The sequence below is a fragment of the Camelus ferus genome, chromosome 23, assembly GCF_009834535.1.
Source record: "Camelus ferus isolate YT-003-E chromosome 23, BCGSAC_Cfer_1.0, whole genome shotgun sequence".
Classification (NCBI taxonomy): domain Eukaryota; kingdom Metazoa; phylum Chordata; class Mammalia; order Artiodactyla; family Camelidae; genus Camelus; species Camelus ferus.
Window position 1 is genome coordinate 17,020,380 of NC_045718.1, and position 20,865 is coordinate 17,041,244.

Below are 20,865 nucleotides of genomic sequence, written 5' to 3' on the forward strand. Positions count from 1 at the left end.
GGGGGGGCCGGGGGGGGGAGGGTAGGCAAGAAGGAAGCAAGAAAAGCAAAGGGCAAGAAGTCAGGGAGAAGGAATCTGCCCACAGCCATGCAGGCAGACGGACTGACAGCAGGCTTGCTCTCCCCTAGCTTGGGGCTCCTCACACAGTCATTCAGAGGAAGGTTTTCAAGGTGATTCATCCAGAAATCTGATTTCTCCTCTTGCTCAGCTACCTGAAAGGTTAGCACTTAGAGTCAAGAGTGAGTCGGTCAGTTGAGGTGGCAGAGGGAGTGTATGACCAGAACCTGCCAGCTGCACCCTTCTCCGGGCGCCAGGATTAATCCCGTGGCTCGCTTCTGAGGAGGAGTCAGAGGTGGCCTTCTCCTGGGGGAGGGGACAAGACCTGCCCACTTGTGCCCTGTGACTTAAGGGCAGGACTCAGACAAGCAAATGCTCGTTAAGCTCTCTATTCTCCGGAGTTTGGGGCTCTGTCTGTGTGTTCTTTGGCATGTGATGAGTCCCCATTTCTTCACTCTTTTTGGTCAAATTCTGACTAGCAAGTTGTTGGCTATAGACAAGTGTCCTGGAGCAAGGAAGGAGATGCAGGGTGTGTGTGTGGCGTGGCTGGGTGTGGGTGGGGGCGATGGGGGCAGAGAGTGAGTTAGCCAGATTGGTAGGTATGAGATTGAGGGGCAGAAAGACCCTTGCCCCACCCCAGAGCACCCCAGTCAGGCCATGCGTTTGTGACATTCTAACACTGGGAACCCACCCTAGTCTCAGGTTTCCCATCCTGTGTCCCCGAGGCTGGACGAGGCAAAGTACCCCTCCTGGGGCAGAGAGCTTGCCTCAGTGGGATGCCTCCCTGTCTCCCAGCAGGATCGTGCTGGTCCCTCCTTTGCAGCACATGGGCTTCCCGGTGCACGTGGCTGCCCTTCCCCGCCTGAGTCTGATCCTGCTTCTCTGGAGCTGCGGGCCCGGGGGCCAGAGCCAAGAATTGCAGTTTGGGCCCTGTCGAGTGGAAGGGGTAGTTCTCCAGAAACTGTGGGAGGCCTTCCGGGCCGTGAAGGACATTGTGGTGAGTGAAGTGCTGTCCTGGATCCAGCCGTGGGGGTGATTGTGGGTGGCAGGTACCATTTTAAGGAGCCCTTCACAGCTTGCAAATCATTTTTCTATCTAAGAACATTGTGTAGTCAGAGATATCACAAGCCCACATTTCCTGCACATGAGGAAACTGAGGCTTAGAGGGTGTGGGCAGTCTCTAGGAAGTAAACACAGCCCACGGGGAATAAGGAAGTGAGCTTGATTCATCTGAGCATCATCTACGTCCCAGCAGGACACGAGACTCCACCAGTGGGAAGTCATAGGAAATCCTTGGAGACCCGCTGGAGTTTGTACCTACTGCTTTGCCTGCCCCTGCTAGTGTCTTCCCACCTGCCTTGGCTAAAGGTCGGGAGAATGGTTAATGCAGATTGGGACACGTACTCCTTAAAGGACAATCCAGATGCACGGCAGAAAGAGGGAGCTTGACAGGGCAGCCTGGGGAGAGAGGGGAGTGCTGCACTGGGGACCGGACATCTACCCGTGATCCTGACCTTGAAACCAACTAGTATAGGAACCCCACCCCCGCCCCCATCCTTATTTGCACCATGAGGAGGTGGGACAAATGAGTTCTGAAGTTCCTTCCTCTCAAGGATTCTTTGACTCGAAATCCAAACACTGGGATGAGTGGCTGGCAGCCCCAAGGGCCAGCCTCCACCACCCCTCATGGAATATGGAGGTAAAATCCTGTCCTGAGTCATTCTTAAACCCAATGGGCTTATTTCTTCCTGCCGCAAATGACCAAAGGAATCAAACAGATCCCTCAGCAAAGCTCTAAGAACTCCTAGGATTCCATTTGCCCCCAGAGGCCAAGAATAGTGATTTTCTGTGGCTGGAAACTTGTACCCCCACCCCAGGGGGCAGCTCAGCACGACCCTTCCTAGGTCCTCTGTCTGGCCTCAGGGATCTCACAAGCTGGATAGATTTAGTGGTCTGGGGAAGCAGCATGAAGTTGCAAGGCTGGTTTCTATGGTGACCCCCTAACCTGGAGACATCTTTTCCTTCTGTTCCTGAAGCAAGCTCAGGATAACATCACGAGTGTCCGGCTGCTGCGGAAGGAGGTTCTGCAGAACGTCTCGGTAATCAGACTCTGGGGAAGGAGGATGCCTCTCTCTGGGTGGCTGGTCTTCTTTGGGTGAGGCTGAGGGGTTGTCTAGGTTGACAGAAAATTTCACTTCCACCCTGGGCTGAGCCCACGCAGGACGGGGCTGGGTAGTGAGCCAGAGAAGTGATGTCTGGAGTCATCAGCACAGTATCTGGGCCACGTGGTTACATGAGTGTATGGCACAGGGAGAAGGGCAGGGATTAAGGCTTGTAAACATCTATCTCCATTTAGCAGACAGTTGTCATCAAATTTGCCTTCTCTTTGGCCTGTGTCAGCCCAGTGGGCGTCTGTTAGGCCTCTTCCATGCCCCTCCTTTTTTCTCACCCGTCCCTCCTCACCCATCTAGGTAGTCGGTGAGCACAAACGACTGAGCCCTCATCCCTTAGAGATGCTGAACTTCCCTCTGCAGCACCCCAGGGGGCCAGTGTGCAATCCCCGTGCTCCAGGAGGTTTTCTTTTCCCCCCAGGTCCTGTCCCTGCCAGCTCTCAACCACCAAGTTCTAGTGCTTTTCATCAGCTCCCACAGCTATGAGAGAGGCCGTGTAGTGCAGAAGGAAGAATATGGACCAGATGGGGAGGCAGGAGTGCTGGGAGCTGGGCTTGTGTCTGCCACTGACCAGCCATGGGACCCTGGGCCTGTCCCTCCCCTCTGGGGCTGAGTCCTCCTGGCAAACAAAAGCACCTGAAGGCTCCTTCAGATCTAACGTTTTTCAGCATTTCCTAGAAGATCCCTGCCCCGCTGTGGATATCTTGCTTTGGCATGGCTTGTGGGTTGTTCAAAGCAGGGCTGGGGTGGGCAGTGGCCTGGGCTCCGCAGTGACCCCACCCCTCCCCAGGAGGCTGAAAGCTGCTACCTCATCCACGCCCTGCTGAAGTTCTACTTGGACACCGTCTTTCGAAACTACCGCCGTAAGGCAGCAGAGTTCAGGATCCTGAGGTCATTGTCTACTCTGGCCAACAATTTTATTGTCATCGTGTCAAAACTGCAACTCAGTGTGAGTAGAACAAAGCTGGGACCGGGGCCCACAGGAAACACTGTGTTTTCAGAAAACTCCTCCCTTATCTGTCCTGGCTTTTATTCCATGACAAGGGGCTGCAGCTGTCCTGGAAAGGAGCACAGGCTCTGGACGTCAGCAGTTCTGGGTTCAAGTCCAGGTCTTTTTCTAACCAACTGGGTGGGTGTCCCTTTGCAAGGGGTGGGGGGACACCTCCCTGGGCTGAAGTTTTCTTATCTATAAAATGCAGATGATCACCCCTACCTGGCAAGATTGCTGTGAGAATTAAAGGAGGCAGTCCCTGCCAGACGGTGGGAGGTGAGCATTGGCTGCCTTGAGGATGTGGGGTTTACAGCTGTCCTCTTAGGCTGTGGGATGCCCTCTGGCATCACTAGGAAGGAGTGGGAGAGGGCTTGCCTCTGCTCCCAGCCAACACTTGGGACAATTTTTTTTTTCTGTTATCCAGCAGGAAAATAAGATGTTTTCCACCAGGGAAAGTGCACGCAAGAGGTTTCTGCTGTTCCAGCGAGCATTTAAACAGGTAATCAAGGCCTGGACTGAGAGCTGCCCAGCCAGAAGGACATTAGCTTGAATTGTCACCTGAGACTGCCTCAGGGACCTAATGCAGAATTCAATACAGGTGACACCACCTGGCCTGCCCCAGAGCCACCTGACGTAGCAGGAGGGCAGCTACATCTGCACAAATTGGCATATAGTTTGCGTAAACACCACAAATGACGTGGCCTAGCCTCCTGCCAGTTTCAGATTAAAACGCTCTCATATTTCCCTACATGATGGTTTCACTAGCAGGGACATTGAGGGTAGGCAAAGGCAGTCAGAAGAGAGCAAAAAAGAAGGGAGACCCCCCACCCCAACGACGACAGACATCTGCAGTATTTTTCATAATGCTCAAACGGTCTAGTTTGTGAAAAAGAATTGTGGGAATTATATTGTCCTTTTCCCAAATTGAGACAACAAAAAAATCCAAATTTCATCCTCAGATCCCCCCAAAACATACACAATTTTGATCGGTTTTTTGATCACCAGCTTATAAATAAATTGTGAAGAGCAGTGACATACAAGGGAAGGGGGCCACCTGGGCCTCAGTTTCCTCATCTGCATGGTGGATTCAGGAGGTAGACCAGATCCACCCGATGCTGGGGTTCGGTTATTCCTGTTGTCAGGGACTCCAGATACTTTTCCCGTAGTTCATTATCTGCTGCTACTCACTGGCCCATTTGTCATCATCCCTCGACACTTCAAACGAAGCAGACAACACGCATAGACAGGGAACAATCGATGGGTAGGTGATGTCATCAGAGGCCATCCCATAGGGGATGCAGCCCACGATTTGGAGTCAGGCAGGGTTCAGGGGTTGGATGGAAACCTATTCTTGTGGCTAACATGACAGATCTTCAACTATCTTTTCCCTTCAGTTGGACAGAGAAGCTGCTGTGACCAAAGCCTTTGGAGAAGTGGACATTCTTTTGACCTGGATGGAGAAATTCCAACAGCTCTGAACGCCTCCACCAGGATACCCTCCTTGGCCTCCGTGCCATTTCAAACGAGCGTCCCTTTCTGTGATTTTCGCTGGGCACCCTACACCCTTGACCATGAATCCCATTCCGTTCCTGGCCCAGGCTTATCCTCAAAGACTTCATCCTTTAAGTTACAGGAGGTTCCCTCAGACGCTGTAAATATTCCACAAAGCATATTCCTGTATTTATTACAACTCTATTTAACTCCTATCAGTGTTTTAACTGATGCCATATTTATTTATCAGACTGAAAGTTCTGTGAAGGCAGCAAGGACAGTGCCCCACTGCTCCTCTCTTACCCTTCACAACCCTTGCCACCATGTGGGGCAGTGATGGATGCTCCATAAATGCTTAATAAACTGGATTTAAAAAGCCCCCCAAAACTTGTCTTTGAATTGTTGAGGAACAATGAGAAATGTTGGGATATTAAGTTGAACTTCAGGACATCGTATTACCATGACATCTGCAGGAACAGAGCATTCGGGTGAGGGGCGCTGGTTTGAAATGTACATGATAAAAGACAATGTAGAGGCGTGCCTGGCACAAAGCAGGCTCTCCCTGAGCACTGCGCTCCTTGCCTGCACTGCCCCCCATGCCCACCTTCTCCGGCCCTTCGGTGTGCTCCTTTTTATCCCATTCACTCTTCCCTTATCTGCCACCTGGGCGGGGGCCAGGGTCAAGCTGATAGTGTAGATGGTGTCATTGTCCCTGGATGCACTGTCCCATCTGTGGTGACATTCCCTGCTAATAAAAGGCAGGGACCTCGCGTCGGGGAGCCTGTTCTTTCTATTACTGGACACGTGTCCGGTGAGGCTGAGTTGTGTGTCTGGGAAAGACCTTATTCCTAAAAGCAAAACTGGGCATTCTCTAGTCTCAGGCTCTGGCTGAACTTTATAGTTGACTTCCATCCAAAGACATAATGTCTGCCTACCTATGCCTTTGTTCAGTGCATTTACCAGAATGAGTACGCACAAGAGGTGGGATGTCTATTCTCCCGTGATGTGAATGCTATCGCAGAGCACCTGGCCCTCCGGGAATCCCAGGTCACCTTCCTCTCCTCCTCCTCCACCGGCTATAAGTTACCTGGACTGGCAAAGAGGTGAGGTGAATTTCTGAAAGCAGAGAGGTGTAACGGTTTTGGGTAGCTAAAATAGACCAAGGTTAAGAGAAGGGCACAAATATCAGTGCTCGGCTCTGGAAGAAGGATAAATAGATGACAAAAATGATTCTATTTCCAAAAAAGAGAAAACGCTGGAGTGGGGGTACCTATGTACATCAAGGGAGGAAGACTCAGAGTGAACAGGACGTATACATATATCATGAGGACAAGCATGGTTCTGAAAATTTACAACCCTTCATCATATCAAAATAAATTGTCTGCACCATAGGACTCCAGATGAATAGAAACTCACTAGTAAGTGCCAGCCTTAAGATCAGGGCAAAGATGTTGTCTGGGGCGTTTCATACCAAGGGCCCCTTCCTAGCTTAGGGCTGATGCACGTGGTCACAAAGCATTCCAGGCATCTTCTATCGGTGTGAAGCCCAAGCCTGAGAAAAGCTTCCGAAGTAACAGTGAGATCTGCACTCCAGCCTAACGTCATGTGGTCTAGGGCCAGAGTGGCAAAGACCCTGTGATCAAAGACACTCTGCAAATCCTAGTGCCTGTCGCATGGCTTGGAAAGGAAGCAGGTGGCATTGGGACAGAAGTTCTGCATCCCCAGAGCCCACCGGAAAGTGGAAGAGGGCTTCAAAAGTGTTCAAGAAGAGTAAGGGATGGGGCTGAGGGTGCTAAGTTATCTCAGAGCTAACGGACAGGGATGAGACTCCAGGTGGCGTGGTGGGGGGAGGGTTCCAAAAACAGACGGAGCAGGTGTCGGAAACCAGCAGGCAGACCAGACTCATTGGCACCCAGGTCTGGGCCCCGGGGGATGGCTGGAGAGTTGAGTCAGGCAGGGTATGTTGATGTAGTCATTGGAATCAGAGTCCTCCATCTTGGCAGCAGGCTGGTGGTAGAAGCTCACATATTCACAGTTGACCTTCAGAGACGGGGCATGGAGCCAGGGAGTTTCAGACACCTGGGGACAACCAAAGAAGCATCACTGGATTTGGGTAAGGTGATTGTAGTATCCACAGTGGGCAGTGGGGCCATGGGCATGGTTGCTGACCCCTAGAAGGCAAGACACAGAGGTGGCTGAGTTCCATCAAGTGGCTCAGCCTTGGGGATTTTCCGCATGGTGTCTCACCCTAGATAACTGGAAAGCTCTTTGATCTAATGTAGCAGGAAGTGACGTCAATAGGGCTCAGACAAAAATCATGTGACTGAGCACAGGTCTGAAGGAGAACCAGGGTCTGGAAGAGTTTCCACTCTATAGAATTAGATGATGTGACTTGTGGAATAAATATGCATCTTCTTAGGGAGGAATTCGGAAGTAGGCTGAGTTATCCCTTGCACCTCCATAGGGCTTTTATTCCATGGAGATGCTGTGAGGTGACACGACAGTATGTTCTAGGAAGAAGCCGGCTGGTGAAGGGGAGGAAGGTGGCAGGCCATGCGGAGCTCCTCTCCCTTGGGCAGAAACTTCAGGACCATCTGCCTTCAGGATGGGTCAGTTCTCAGAGGGCAGAGCTGTCCCATGACCTCAACATGGCACAATTATTGTAACATCTACCCAAAAAGGCTGCAGTAGGGACAGTCACATATTGTAACCAAGTGCCGAGAACTAAGAGGCCAGCCCCCCTGAACATAGGAGGCACTGAGTAAGAGCTCACTGAAAGGAGCTATTATGTTTCATACTGGACCAGAGAGGGAATGAGCAGCTTGCTTCCAAAATATATCTCCCACTACCTGTTACAGTTCGTCATTTGAGATTCATTTATTGAGCTTAAACATTTTTAAAGCCATTCCTTATCAAGGTTAAAATATTCAGTCATTCATCATATGAACCTTGTTGTGAACTTGTTCCATCAAAACTTTGGTCTCTGATAGCAGAACTGTGAGTTTCAAGCAGGGAGGAAGGGTGAAATTTGAGCAAGGTTCAGGCACAGGTGAGGGCGTGTGTGGTCACAGAGCAGTTTAAGAGAAAAGGGCTGGGGTAAGGGGAGAGCAGATGGGCACCGCTAGATCTACCGAAGCTACTGTGAACCTTCTCTGGCAGGGATGGGTAAGGGCAACGGTTAAGCAGCCGGACATGACCAGGGCAGAGCTGTTGCTTGCTGGCTGACATCACTCTCCCCTTTATCAAAACACTGCAAGTTTGCTGAGCCAGGAATACATTTCTCGGCCTCCCTTGAAGGCAGATGTGTCTACATGATTAAATTATGGCCAATGGGATGCCAACGGAAGTGATATGTGAAACTACAGGCTTACGGTCTTAAAGAAGCATCGTTCCCTTTCCCTCTCCTATGGGCTGGGATGCAGATACAGTGCTGGTGATTGAGCGTCGACCATAGACGAGGTAAGACTCCACAGGACAGTGGAGCAACAGACAGAAGGCATTTGAGTCCCTGGATGACCCCGTGGCCCAGGCCACCTCTTCCTGGCCCCCTGCCTTAAGAGGAAGACAGGCTTCTATCCTCTGAGTATGGTGGTTGAGTGCTTGCCTCAGCAGCTTAGTCTACACCCTAATTAAAACGGGGACATTTGCCCCATTTAGTTTTTCCTGGTTACTGGAGTAATCATGTTTTAGCTACTGTGGGCTACTTTAGAGAATTAAATGTTTCCCTTTCTTAACTTGGGAAAACAAAGATGAATGGATGGTTTAAAGGTTTTTCACCCTCCTTCTGCCGATGGCCATCGACAGAAAGATGAGTTCTCTATGCCCGTTCCTGGACTTCAGGAGGAGTCTTCCTCACCCAAAGTGCTGAATCCTTGTCTACATCTTTTCATCTGCCAAGTCATCCTCTAGGCCAGGCTTAGCTGCCTTCAGTGATGGGTAAACTGTATCCTCTCATTTTATAGGGTTTACTAGCAAGTACTTTTCCTCATATTAATGTGAAACTGGGTAACTTCCACCTACTTAAGACCTCCTAGAAATCGAATCTCTTCCACACGGAGGAAAGCCTTTCATGCGTTTGGAGAGTTACCATCTATCATTCGCTAAGCTCCCATTTATCCCACGAGAAACGCTTGGCTAAAAGCCACGCAACTAAATCTACCACAATTGTCGGGTAGTCGTCTACTGACACGGTTTAAGGAGGAAACCTATCCTTCTTCCCGACTCGCGCGGGAGCCGCTGGGAAAGCCCGCGCCCTCCAGCCAAGCCAAGCTGGAGTGACTGCGTGCTGGTCCACGCCCAGGCCTGGGGCCGCCCATTCGGGCCGCAGCTGCCAATCATGGGCGGGGCGGGGCGGGGCGGGGCGGGGCGGAGCTTACCTGTGGCCTGGCGGGCGGCGCCGACGCCCCGGGGCCCGGGAGAGGTGTGGTCCCCACACCTAGGGGGAACGGGGAGGGCCGAGATGAGGGCGGGGCTAAGGGTCCAGCCCCACCCCCAGCTCTGCCCTGGGGACCAGGGGCCGATCCTGCCGCCCCCCAGGCGCTGCCCTTCCGGCTCACCCTCCGCGCCGCGGGTTTCTGCTGCTGCAGCTCCGGCTCCCGCCCCGTCCCGCCCCGCTCTCCCCACACCTGCCCGCGCTCTCACCAGCAGCGTCCGTCCCCCGAGGGCGCCGAGGGCAGGCGCTGTAGATGTTGTTTTGGGTGCGCGGCCTCTGCGACACGCGGGGCCGCTGCGACACGGGCCTCTGGGAGGCCTCCAGGGCGCGCATCCTCACAGCCAGTCGGCGGACCCGCCTGGAGAGAGCTTCGGGGCAAAACCACGGGGAGAGAGGAAAAAAGCGTCAGAGGCCCATGGCCACCCCCTCCCCGCCCCAAGTTTTAGGAAACTGAAGGCTGTCTTCCTCCCCGGTGTCTGGCAACGTCTGACTGTAGATGCTCAGAATGTAATGTAAGAGGCACAGCCTTGCCCTCTGCAGAAGACCAAAGGGTCCAGGCCGCGCTCTTCCCCGTCCCCATTTCCAGACAAGTGAGCCCCTCCCACGTTCCCCATATCCTAGGCTGCTCATCTAAAGTAACTGAGTGTTCCCGGGAGATCGGAGTGGTCTGAGTGCTCTGGGCCCTTTGGACAGCTCAGCGCTCCCTAACGGAGCCCGACCCCCTCACCTTTCCTCCTTTGAATGACCCTTTTTGCCAACAGTCCCATAAATGCCAGCAGGATGAGACTCAGGATGGTGGGGATCAGGATGTGGAATCCTTGGTCTTCCATCGCAGACATCCGTCCTGGGCTGTGGTTGAAGGCTCTGAACAGGAAAGGAGGGGGAGAGAGACAGTAGAGGTCAGGAAGGGAGGTGGGGTTTAAGGCAGCACCCAAGTAGCCAACTTTTATGGAGACCCCCAAAAGAGCCTGTCTCTGGAGTCAGGAAACCTGGATTCAAAATCAGGTTCAGCTTTTTCTGGCTGTGTGATCTTTAATTAGTTTCCTAACTTCTCTGAGCCTCATTTCCCAGTAAATGGGTGTCGGAAAATGTGTTGACCAGATTGGTTTAAGGATGAAAGAAAATAGTGAATGTAAAAAATTTAATGGACCTGGTCTAAACAGCAGCCAACAAATGTCAGTTCCACTTCCAACTTTCTGCATCTGCTTCCTCACGAGATCATTGCTAATATTAAATGAGTTAGTTTCTTATAACTGTGGAAAAAAGAATGTTTTTCTCGTGGTATTCTCTCTGCCTAGAAGGTCCTCCCTCCATTTTTTCCCTACATATTGAAATCTTACTTTCTTTAAAGGCCCAGTGCCTAAGTCCTCTTTTCTTCTCCAATCATGCTGAAATCAGAATCCTTTTTTTTTTTTTTCCCTCTGTGTCACCACTTCAACCAGTTACAACCCTTTATCATAGTCATACTGCATTAGTTAATAATCTAAGACCTGGATATCTCATGTTTGCAACTTTTTTACATCTTCAGGACATAGTACAATGCCTGGCACATAGAGATTTGAGAAAATGTTGGTTGAGCTGACTTGAATTCTTCTCTACTAGTAGGCTGGTATAGTTTACCGAACTAGGAATCAGGAATCCTGGTTCTGGCTTCAAATAGAACTACGGCTCAGTTCTCATGGGCTCAGTCTCCTATCTCTATGACCCAAATGATGTTGGAGGTCCTTTTCTTTACTAACGTGAGTGTCTTTGCTTAGGCAAAAATAATTTCAGTTAGTATTACAGGTTTTCTTTGGAGGATGCAATGCCCCCTAGTGGTCCGTTGCAGCACTTTCCTGGGTTGTACCCCTGCCTTAAGACCAATGCTGTCCAACAGAGATGTTATGTGACCCATATATCTAATTTTACATTTCCTAGTAGCCACATTGAAAAAGTAAAAGGAAACACGTGAAATTAATTTTAATAGTCAATAGTTTAGTAGCTAATTTTATACTCCTTTAGTTCTTCCCCATCCAAATAGATCTGAATAAATGCTGAGAGACTGAAAGATTTAGATCTCCTACAAGATCTCCTGCTGGGGCACTAAATGTGTTCTTGTTCAGAGAACTAATAAGTTAATGTGTTATACTCATAGGTGGTATATTTCACAGTGGCTTCTAGAGACTAAGTCAAGAAAGGTCTCTGTTAATAGACACTTCGGGAAGATTTCAGTGGATCTCCTAACTCTACATTACTTTGCTGGTTTTAGCCCATTCGAGATGGTGGAGGCTCCTTACCTCTGCCTGTGAAGCCGGGTTTGGTGGTTGTAGCTGGCTGTCTGGGGCCTGAGCAGTTCCTCCTGAGCTGAGATTTTTGAGGTTTTGGTGGATGGCAGGAGGGTTGTGGGCTCAGGAGTTGCTATTGAAGATACCCTGGAAACTCGAGGGCGGTGGGTGATTGAGATGGGGGGGGAGGGATGGTGTGTTGGAGGGGCCTCCGTCCTTTGAGCTGTTGTGGTTGCTGCAGGAAACAGCAGGGAAAAGTGACCTTCCATATACACACCCTCATCTCCAACAGCATTGTGTCAACCATTTCTTTCCTGAACACATTCTTCCCTTTTATCTAGACTGCCTTTTTCCTGCACTTCTCATAGCCTGAAATGCCTTCTGAGCATGCCATCTACACCTAGTAAATATCTTCAAACTCCTTTTCCTACTGGAAGCGTTTCCTGACTTCCAAGGCAGAAGAGCTTGCCTGCTTCTGAGCATGGAGAAAACCTTGTCTGTGGTTCAATTCCCAGCCTGCCTTGTGCTATACCTATGTGCTTGTCTAGTCTCCCCCAGCCCACACCTGTCAGTCACAGCCTTGTGTATACAGTGAACTCAGTTACACCATCCCCCTCTGGGTAGCCAGCAGAGTCCTCTAGTGTAACAGTATTCAATTAATGTATCTATCTCATGGGGAAGATGTGAGGATGTGATACAAATATTGCATGTCAAAATGCATTTGAGACACGAAAATGATAGAAACATAAAAGTATAAGTAGTAAATCCTTATTAATCTTTTTATTGCAAAATAGAGCTGTTAAATCACTGTATGCCAGCAAGTGGAAGACAGCCCTATGGGGAGCAGGAGGCGTGAGGGCCTCTGGCTGAGAAACGTCTGCCCAAGGCTTGATTGCCACAGTCATTCATAAAAGAGCTAGACTTTGTGAATGGAGCACAAACTTCATTCCTTATGGCGCCACCTGGTGGTAATATGTAAGTTCTGCAACTAGTGCCAAGCTTCCAGACTGAAGGATGGGCTTGAAGGACATAGAACTTCGATCTCAGGGAGGTACCCTCTCCTAAGGCAGGGAAATACACACCTAGACTCAGCTGTTCTCTGCCAGTGACTCTGAACTGAACACATACCCTCTTCTCTGTTTTCACAAAGCCATAAAATCTCCCCCACCCACCACCCTAGCTTTGGTGAACTGACCTTTGGATATGAATTGTAAAGGGCTGGCATGTGCAGGCATCTGGAACCAGGGAAGCATGTGCAATTGTAGGAATCTATTAAACCATGCTGGAGGCTCAGGTATTGGCTCTTCTTCCCAGAATGGCTCGTAATCTATGGAGGCAAGAGGAATCCATTGGTGGCCTCTAGGATGAGACCCAGGCCTGGGGAGGGGTCTGCTGGTATGAATTGAAGCTGACTCAGTCAGTCAGATGGCAGCGAGGGGATGAGGGCAGGGCACACCAAGAGGAGCAGAAGAGAGAGCTGGGTGGGACTTCCCTGAGAGAGATATTTTTTCACCCTAACCCAGTCAGCATTCCCTGAGGCAGCTGGGAGTCTATGTTGTTGAGTTAGTGCTGTGTGTGTCTGAAGAAGGCAGAGGAGAACAGGAGGAAGGAAGGGTTCTGGAGAAATAAGGAAAGGACTGGGATCATAAAGTAACAGGTTTGGTCTACAACTGTGGCTTGAAATATGCCTGTCTTTCCTCTGTATTTATCCCTGTTATTTCTCATGGGATGATTATGCGGCCAAGTACATCCTTTTGCTTCCAGTTTCCTCCAGTCTCAGCCCCTCCTCAGTCTCATCCCCCACCTCCCCTCTTGCCCTGGACAGGATGGGTACAACACCACCCGAGGAGAGCATCCTGTTCCTTTCACACAGTTTGGACAGAAAATTCAGTGGACCATGAAGTTCACTGACTCTATGAGGTTTCAACTATACAAATCCCAATTCCCACGGGACTGGCTAACATGGCAATGGTTAAAGAGTCTGGGGACTGCTATGATGTGATGGTTGCTCCAGCCTTTTGGAGAGGAAATGTTTTCTGGGTGGCCTGAGCCTCCAGTTGGGGGAGCACCTACCACTGTGAACAATCAGGGTGACCTGCTGGGTCTTGCCTCGGTCTGTGTTCATGCCCACCCCACAGGCATAGACCCCGCTGTCGCTCCTGGTCAGCTCTGTCACCTCCACCAGGAACAGGTGCCTGTCTGGACACAGCTCCAGAGTGACTCTGTGTTTGTATTCCTCACTGACGAAGTTCCTGTTGGACACCACGGTGCTGCATATTCCAGACTGGGCCACCTTCCGGCACAGATAGAGCCTCACATCCCTTTCAGGAAGTGGGCACTCGATGATAACAGATCCTCCCAGCAGTCCCTCCAGCTTGACTTCTGGAATGACCTTCAGAGCCCCAGATACTGCAGGGAGAGGGAATTAATGTAGAGGAAGCCCCACCCCCAGCCCCACCTCCAATTCCAGCCCTGTTTCCCACCGAGGCCCCAGCCCAGCCTCACCCTCATCCCTAGAGCCAACCCCCTCCCTGTTACCAGCCTGAGCCTCAGCCAGCCCTCAGCCTCTGCCCTGTCCTGATCTGCAGCCCTAGCCTCATCCTCCGCCTCCTCCCAACCCTATTTACATCCTCAGTCCAGCTCTGTATTCACCCCCCAGCCCTAAGCCCAAGGCTGAGCCTCTCCCCAGCCCCAGCCTTAATGTAATCCTCGAACTCATCACCAAACCCAAACCCATACAGGTCCAGGCACCAAACTCCTGAGAATACAGTCAAAACTGCTGTCTCACTCCAGGGGGAGAGGATATGCCACGGTGCCCCAGCCAGCACCTTGACCCTCAAGTGACTTCAGTGTGATGTTGGGAGAAATGGTAAGATTTGCTGCAACAGGTTTTCCAGTCCAGTTTTGTTTTGCTCGGCACCATCCAACCAAAACAACCATTCACCTCCAGTTCTTTTCATCAAGCATTCAACAGCTATCTATTGAATGCATTTCCTATGACGGTAATACGGCTGGCTTCCCTCCCCTCACAGAAGGAACCACGTCTTGGGAGGCGCAGATGGACAGCCAAAGCACAGCAGGGCAGCACGGCACGTTCCACAGGCAGAGAGCCGCAGGGCTCCGCGGAAGCAGCCAACAGGGGCGCCTGGTCCAGGCCGTCCCGGAAGATGATGTAATTTGAGGAAGGCTTTCCAGAAGAAATGATGTCTGTGTTGTAACCTGAAGGGCTGGGTGTGGAGGGCAACTGAGGGAATGATGGCCATCTCACTGCAGAAGGGAACGCAGAGGGAAGGCAAGGCTGGATTTGATGTGTGTGCACGAAGTATGTGCATTGGGGAGGGTGTGGAGCAGGGAGGAATAAAAGGGGAGGTTCCTGAGTCCCTGCCATCAAAAAGCTTATGCATTGGCTGAGAGAGGGTAAAACAAAGTATAATTAATTGTCAACAAAGGGAGTCCCCATAAATGTCTGTATATTTCTGGGAAGATGATTCAGAGGGTGAAGTGTGTGTGTTGGTGTGGGGCTGGGGGACTTCGGTGGAAGAGAGAACCTTCCAGAGAGTGAGAACAGCCCCCATAAAGGCTGGGACAGGAGAGAGACCATGGAACGTTCATGGTGGGGAGGAACAGTCACAAACTTCCTGAAATTCATCTACAGACCACACATTAAGAATAGACCCAAGGAATTTAGCAAAATGAAGAAAGTCAAGGAAAGAAGCAGGGATGGAGGATTCTGGGTAGGCAGAGAGACCTGAGGAGGACGTTCTGGGGAGAGGCGAGAATGTGAGCAATAGTAAAGAGGTGGAAACAGCCATGGGAGCATGAGATGGGGGGTAGAGGAGGTGAGAGAGTGGCTCGACCTGGAGCATTCACAGGCATGTTAAGATCGGAAGGTGTAGCTGGTTACCGTGGTAGGGAAAAGCAGAGGGGCCGGCAGACATGCATGCTCTGACATGGAAACCTTCACACGAATAACCCACACTGCTTTAAATCCGCTGGAAACAGACACATGAGGTAGCCTTGTGACTGGAACACGCCAATGGAAGAGTGGCCCATTCAAAGGACAAGGACCCAAATCAAGGGGGTAGGGGAATCCCCCATATGTCCAGAGGGGCCACACCTGTGTGTAAAGCCCAGCACCCAAGAGTGAGCATGCAAGCATTTTTGGACCCACCCAGCCAGAAAGGGGCGTGCCTGTTGCTTTCTCAAGGCGGGGATGCTGTAAAATGGGCAGGGGTAAGACAGAGCAGGAGGAAGGAAGGGTTCTGGGGAAATAAGGAAAGGACAGGATCATAAAGTAACAGGTTCAGTCTACAACTGCAGACAAGACACCCCAGTGGCTTCACTCCGCTCAAGGATGAGCTTCTGGTAAACCCCAGCTTGCCCAGATCCCCTGTTATGGACTGTATGTTTGTGTCTCCCCAAAATGCTTGTGTTGAAGCCCCAGTCCCAAAATGATGGTATTAGGAGGTGAGGCCTTTGGAAAGTAAGAGCATTAGAGGAGGCCATGAGGGTGGAGCCCTCATCATGGCATTAGGGTCCTTATTCCCTCTGTGCACCCAAGAAGAGACCATGTGAGCACACAGGAAGATGGTGGCCATCTGCAGGGCAGGAAGAGGGCCCTCACGGAGAACCAGATCTGCTGGCACCTTGATCTAGGACTTCTTTCTGGCACTGTGAGAAATAAACATCTGTTGTTTAAATAACACAGTCTATGGTATTTTGTTACAACAGCTTGAGTTGACTAAGGCATCCTCATTGTGCAAACACTGGGCAGAAGCAGCACAAGGAAAGCGTTGGGGCACATGAGCTCCAGTCCCAAGGAAGCAGTCATTGGAGAGGTGAAAATGTCCAGACCCCAGCTCTCCCTGGAGTTCATAGTACCTTCTCAGCTATACCCCAGGCATAGATTTGTGGATTTTCCAAACTTGGAGCTTAGGCACAGTGTGTACTACTGTCCCCCTGTGGGGAAACTTGCTAGGATGCAGATGACCCTGTCCCACCCTTAGGCACGGTGACTGCATCTGTCTAGGATGGAGCCTATGAATCTGCATTCTTAAATAAGCATCCCAGGTGCCCTTGAATTTCTGCAGTTCTGGGCTCTGTGACTGCATTTCCAAATGATTTGTAGGGGAGCAGTGGAAGAAGGCATCCAATGACACCAACCTGTTTAATACCTATAATTACAGCGGCTGCTAAGTGTCATTAATCTCGAAAGGGGTGACTTGATTTTCAGTGTTGATAGTAGGGGAGAGGGTTATATGTAGTTCAAAAACTCACTCTCAATATATAATTGGATATAAATATGTGTTTGGAACATGGTAAAAAAGTGTCATTTTTATAATGCATAAGAGGTAAAGGGCCCCAAACCCTTGGCTGGTGGCATTGCTCTGGGCTCAGACTTCGGATTCCCTGTATCCATGATTTTCCAGGTGGGAGTGGTGATGAGGACCGTCTAGACTCCTCACAGCCGAATCTCTGGAAGAAAGGCGCTAGCCTGAGAGGTTTCTGTTTATCAGACGGAGCATGGATTTGTTTTTTTAAAGGATGCAAAACATCCTCTGCTCCTTCCCACTTCTGCCAACACCGACCTGTGTGTGTCCAGCCTGCGGTCTGCCCTTGGTCCTGTCGCTGTGAATGGACTGTCCCCTTCCCCTCACCTGTCACCTCCTTTAGCGCCTCTCTTCCGTAATGAGCCCCTTCCCCTACCTGCCTCGCTGGTTCTCGTCCTCCGGCACCGCCGCGGGTGACACGCGTATGCGCCCTGATGGCGCCCACATTGGAAAACCCCTCAGTCGACTTTTCAGCTCCCCTTCATCTACCCCCCCCCCGCCCCACTTCTGTTTTCTTCCTCAAAGTCACTAAATCCACTTCCACATCTCCCAATTCCTCTTCCACCTACATCTGTCAGAATTTTATCTCCGATATTCCACTGAAACGGCTCTTGTCACGGTCACCAAAATTTTCCTTTGTTGCGCGGTTGGGTGGTCACTTCTTTGTCTTGTTTTTCTCAACTTCTTGGCAGCATTTGGTGGAACTGAGCCTTCCCACCTTGGAATGCTTTCTCCTCTTCCCTGACACCCCGCTCTCAGTGGCTATTCCTTTTCAATCTCCTTATGTGCATTTCCTTGTTTGTTCGCGCTTTCTTCTTCTCTAACAGTGCTGGGCTGAGGCAGGGGCTGGTGTTGGGGCCAGTTCTCTTCTCTGTCCTCCTTTGCTCCACCCTCCCCACCCCAAGCTCATCTACTCCCATGGCTTTTAATGCCGACCCTACAGAGATCTCATGGAAACATGGATCTCCAGTCTCGGCTTGGACACCTCTACCTGGACTTCACTCAAACGTCTAAGATCTATTTCAAATTTATAACGGAAACAAACAAACAAACAAACAAAACTTCTATTTTTCCTCCAAAACCTGTTCCTTCACAAGCTCTTCCCAACTCAGAAAAACAATACTGACATCCATCCAAATGCTAAAGCCCTGAAGTCATTCCCAGATTGAAGAATCAAGAATAAATTTTGCAAATGATAACCCATATACATAAAAATAGATAGAGAACAAGTTTTTTTTTCTGTATAGCACAGGGAAACTATATTTAATATCTTGTAATAACCTTTAATGAAAAAGATATGAAAACAAATATATATGTGTATATATATGCATGACTGGGACATTATGCTGTACACCAGAAATGGACACATTGAAAGTGACTAGACTCCAACGTAAAAAAAGAAGAAATTTTAGGTGTGTGTACACTAGGTCACACCATCAAGTGTATGTATCATTATTGTGGGTCAAAGTGAAAAGGTTTGAAAGCCTACACTATGTGCAGCTGCCTTGCTTTGTTACGAAACTCCACTGAGGGCTCTAGGAAATGTGCCTCATGCACCGGGCTCTGAGACCAGGACCATCCCAACATTTGCAGGACCTGGGACAGGAATACAAATAAGACCCAAATATCATATGTCTAAGTATTTTAAAGTTATAAATCAGGCTAAGAAACTGTTGAATAAAGTATGTTCTACCCCCCTATCTTGACAAATTTACACATTCCTTGGATGTCCAGTCTAAAACATGGCAATGCAAGAAAAAATGGCCCGAAGTCTGTCTCCAGTCTCTGGCCTCTCTCCCTTCTGTTCTCATCCCTGGCTCCTGCCCACACTGCAAGGGTCCTGGCATTCACATGGTGGGTTACCCAGATTGCATGTACAAGCTCCATCTGTCACCTTCCCAAACAGCTACCTGTAGTTACCCTTTTATAGGCCAAGGGGTCACCCTAGGATAGAAGACCCAGGATAGAGACTCACACAGTTGTTGACAGCGGGCCCAGAGTCATTTGGACAGGGAATTTGAGGTCTAGAGGAGGGGGTGTGGGTGTGGGTGTGGGCTTAGGGTGGGCACATCCTTTTGCACCTTGAACTCCCCATCCTGTGGGGATGGGCACAAATGGAGAAGGACCAGTCCCAGGGCACGGCTCTCTCTGGCTCAGCTAGAATGGTGATATTGCTCAGGACAGACAGTGGTGGTACAATTTAGATTCCGTTCTCCTAGAGATCTTCCACTTTCAACCAATACCTCTTCCCTCTCAGGTCTAAGTTAACCATCCACTGTGCTCACATATGTCTTACTACTTCTCACAGAGTCTATTTCATTAAATCTCCATTCCCTTGGGCTTTTAGGGCTTTCCAATCTTCGACTCAACCAACATCTGACTTTCCTCTATGCTCCAGCCATCGCACAGATAGCAAATATGAATAAAAAACCATTTTGACCCTCAAAATGCTTATCATTGATTCAATAAAATGTGGTGGACACACCCCGACCCACAGTACAAGGCAGAAGGGGGTCAGCTGTTGGGATTCAGAAGAGGAGGCTCTAGAGAGTGTATGAGAAGGAGGTGGAGGTTGAGATGGATTTTGAAGGACCCATAAATGGTGGAGGTAAGAGGAAGGATATTCCTGGCAGAAGGAATGGCAGGAACAAAGGTATGGTGGCAGGAGTCTAGCACATTCGTGTTCAAGGAGGACGCCCGTTGGCTGGAGGTTAGGACAGTTCAGGGGAGCGTGGTAAGCTCATCGTGTAAGAGGGGAGTCTGAGGGAGGAGTTTGCGTTTAAGGAGTTTGATTCAGTAGACAGTGGGAGCCACTGAAGACTGTTGGGAAGGATGATCATAAGGTTAGAGTCAAGATCAAGGAAGGTAGATGTGGCGCTACAGGCAGGTCCAGCCGAGGAAGTGGAAGAGCTAGTTAAGAGGTGGTCCTGTGCTCCCTCGGTTACGCCTCTAGTTGGGGCTGCCACTGCTTCCCATCCTGGTACATACGACTGTAGAAACTACATGAATTGGCCATTGCTGGGGTCAAAGTCTGTTTGGAGATAATAGGGAAGAGGTGGTGAAGAGCTACTTTGGCATTTTGCAGCTGATGTCAGAGATAGTTAAGACAGATCGAGTAGCTGATTTGGGTGGTGACCAGTGAGGAATGTGAGGCTGAGCGTTAGGCTTGTTGCATTTCTGACCTTGATGGGATAGGGAAGTTGGGGTGCCCAGGAGGCCGCTGGAAATTGGGATATGGAGCTTGGGCAATGGATTAGGGCTACCAGATGGATTAGAGAATCTTCATTTAGATTTGAACTTTGAAAATTCAGCAGTGAAAGAGATCCAAAGAAAGAGGATGTAGCAGTAAGAAGAAGGAATTTTGGAGGCATTTACTTTGAGATCCCATATTACCAGGCTAATATGTCTGGGAAAGGTGACACTTCGGCTCTTACGAGTCAATCCCTGAGCCAAACAGGAGGTGTGTCTGGAGAGCAGAGAGGGGCTCTAGCTGGGAGTAGGGGGGGCCTCCAATGCAGCCTATGGCCTTCATCCTTGTCCTGCCCTAAGTACCAGTTTACAACTAAGTCCATCCAAAAACATCAAGCAACTCCCCTGCCTGTGGCCAATTCAACCCTCAAAGGCATCTGAGGTGTTTCCCCAAACACTTACCCGGCAGGAAGTAAAGTGACCAAAGCCAGAGGTCCATGGCTTCTTCCAGAGCAAGGTCCCATCCAAGAGCCCCCGGAGAGGGAGACCGAGACCCTCTGCTCCCCCAGGAACCCTTCACAATTTGAAGCTTGAAAGAGATTTCTGGCCCCCACGAGGAGTAGGGCTTGAAAATGAGGAAATGACAACTGGTCTTGTTTGCTTATAGTGTTAGACCAAAAAAAAGTGAACATCCGTAAACCACAGCGGAAGTCAGAAACTGAGAAAACATATTGTGTTGAGTGAGAATGGGTCACCAGGGGCCACAGGGCCTCGAGGCAGCTCCTAAAGACTATTAGGAATGACCAGGCTGCTATTTCTTTGCCTTGGAGGGCACTTCCATGCTTTATTCACATTTATTGACTTTTGAGCCAGTCATTACCCGCTTTATTCCCATCTTCAGGATGGAAGAGACTCTTCACGGATTTTCTCCGTCTGAGGG

At 50.1% G+C, this 20,865-nt stretch overlaps 2 protein-coding genes across 3 annotated transcripts; one reads left to right on the forward strand and one right to left on the reverse strand.

Annotated features, from left to right (window-relative positions):
* Positions 1 to 775: 775 nt before the first annotated feature.
* On the forward strand, positions 776 to 4,697 carry IL24 (interleukin 24). The gene is made up of 5 exons (XM_032467065.1): positions 776 to 1,054; positions 2,094 to 2,156; positions 3,019 to 3,177; positions 3,644 to 3,718; positions 4,614 to 4,697. Exons 1-5 carry the CDS (start codon positions 884 to 886, stop codon positions 4,695 to 4,697), a joined length of 552 nt encoding a protein of 183 aa, XP_032322956.1. The 5' UTR covers positions 776 to 883.
* On the reverse strand, positions 4,100 to 20,561 carry FCMR (Fc fragment of IgM receptor). 2 transcript variants are annotated; one of them, XM_032467063.1, is made up of 8 exons: positions 20,388 to 20,559; positions 13,480 to 13,815; positions 12,602 to 12,733; positions 11,419 to 11,641; positions 9,870 to 10,006; positions 9,352 to 9,510; positions 9,087 to 9,145; positions 4,100 to 6,789 (listed from the first exon to the last, which is right to left on the reverse strand). In XM_032467063.1, the coding sequence occupies exons 1-8, from the start codon at positions 20,422 to 20,424 to the stop codon at positions 6,613 to 6,615; spliced, it is 1,260 nt and encodes a 419-aa protein (XP_032322954.1). In that variant the 5' UTR covers positions 20,425 to 20,559; the 3' UTR covers positions 4,100 to 6,612. The 2 variants fall into 2 exon arrangements, with proteins under 2 accessions (XP_032322954.1, XP_032322955.1); XM_032467064.1 differs by lacking the exon at positions 13,480 to 13,815 and having other exon boundaries at positions 20,388 to 20,561.
* Between the last annotated feature and the right edge of the window lie 304 nt (positions 20,562 to 20,865).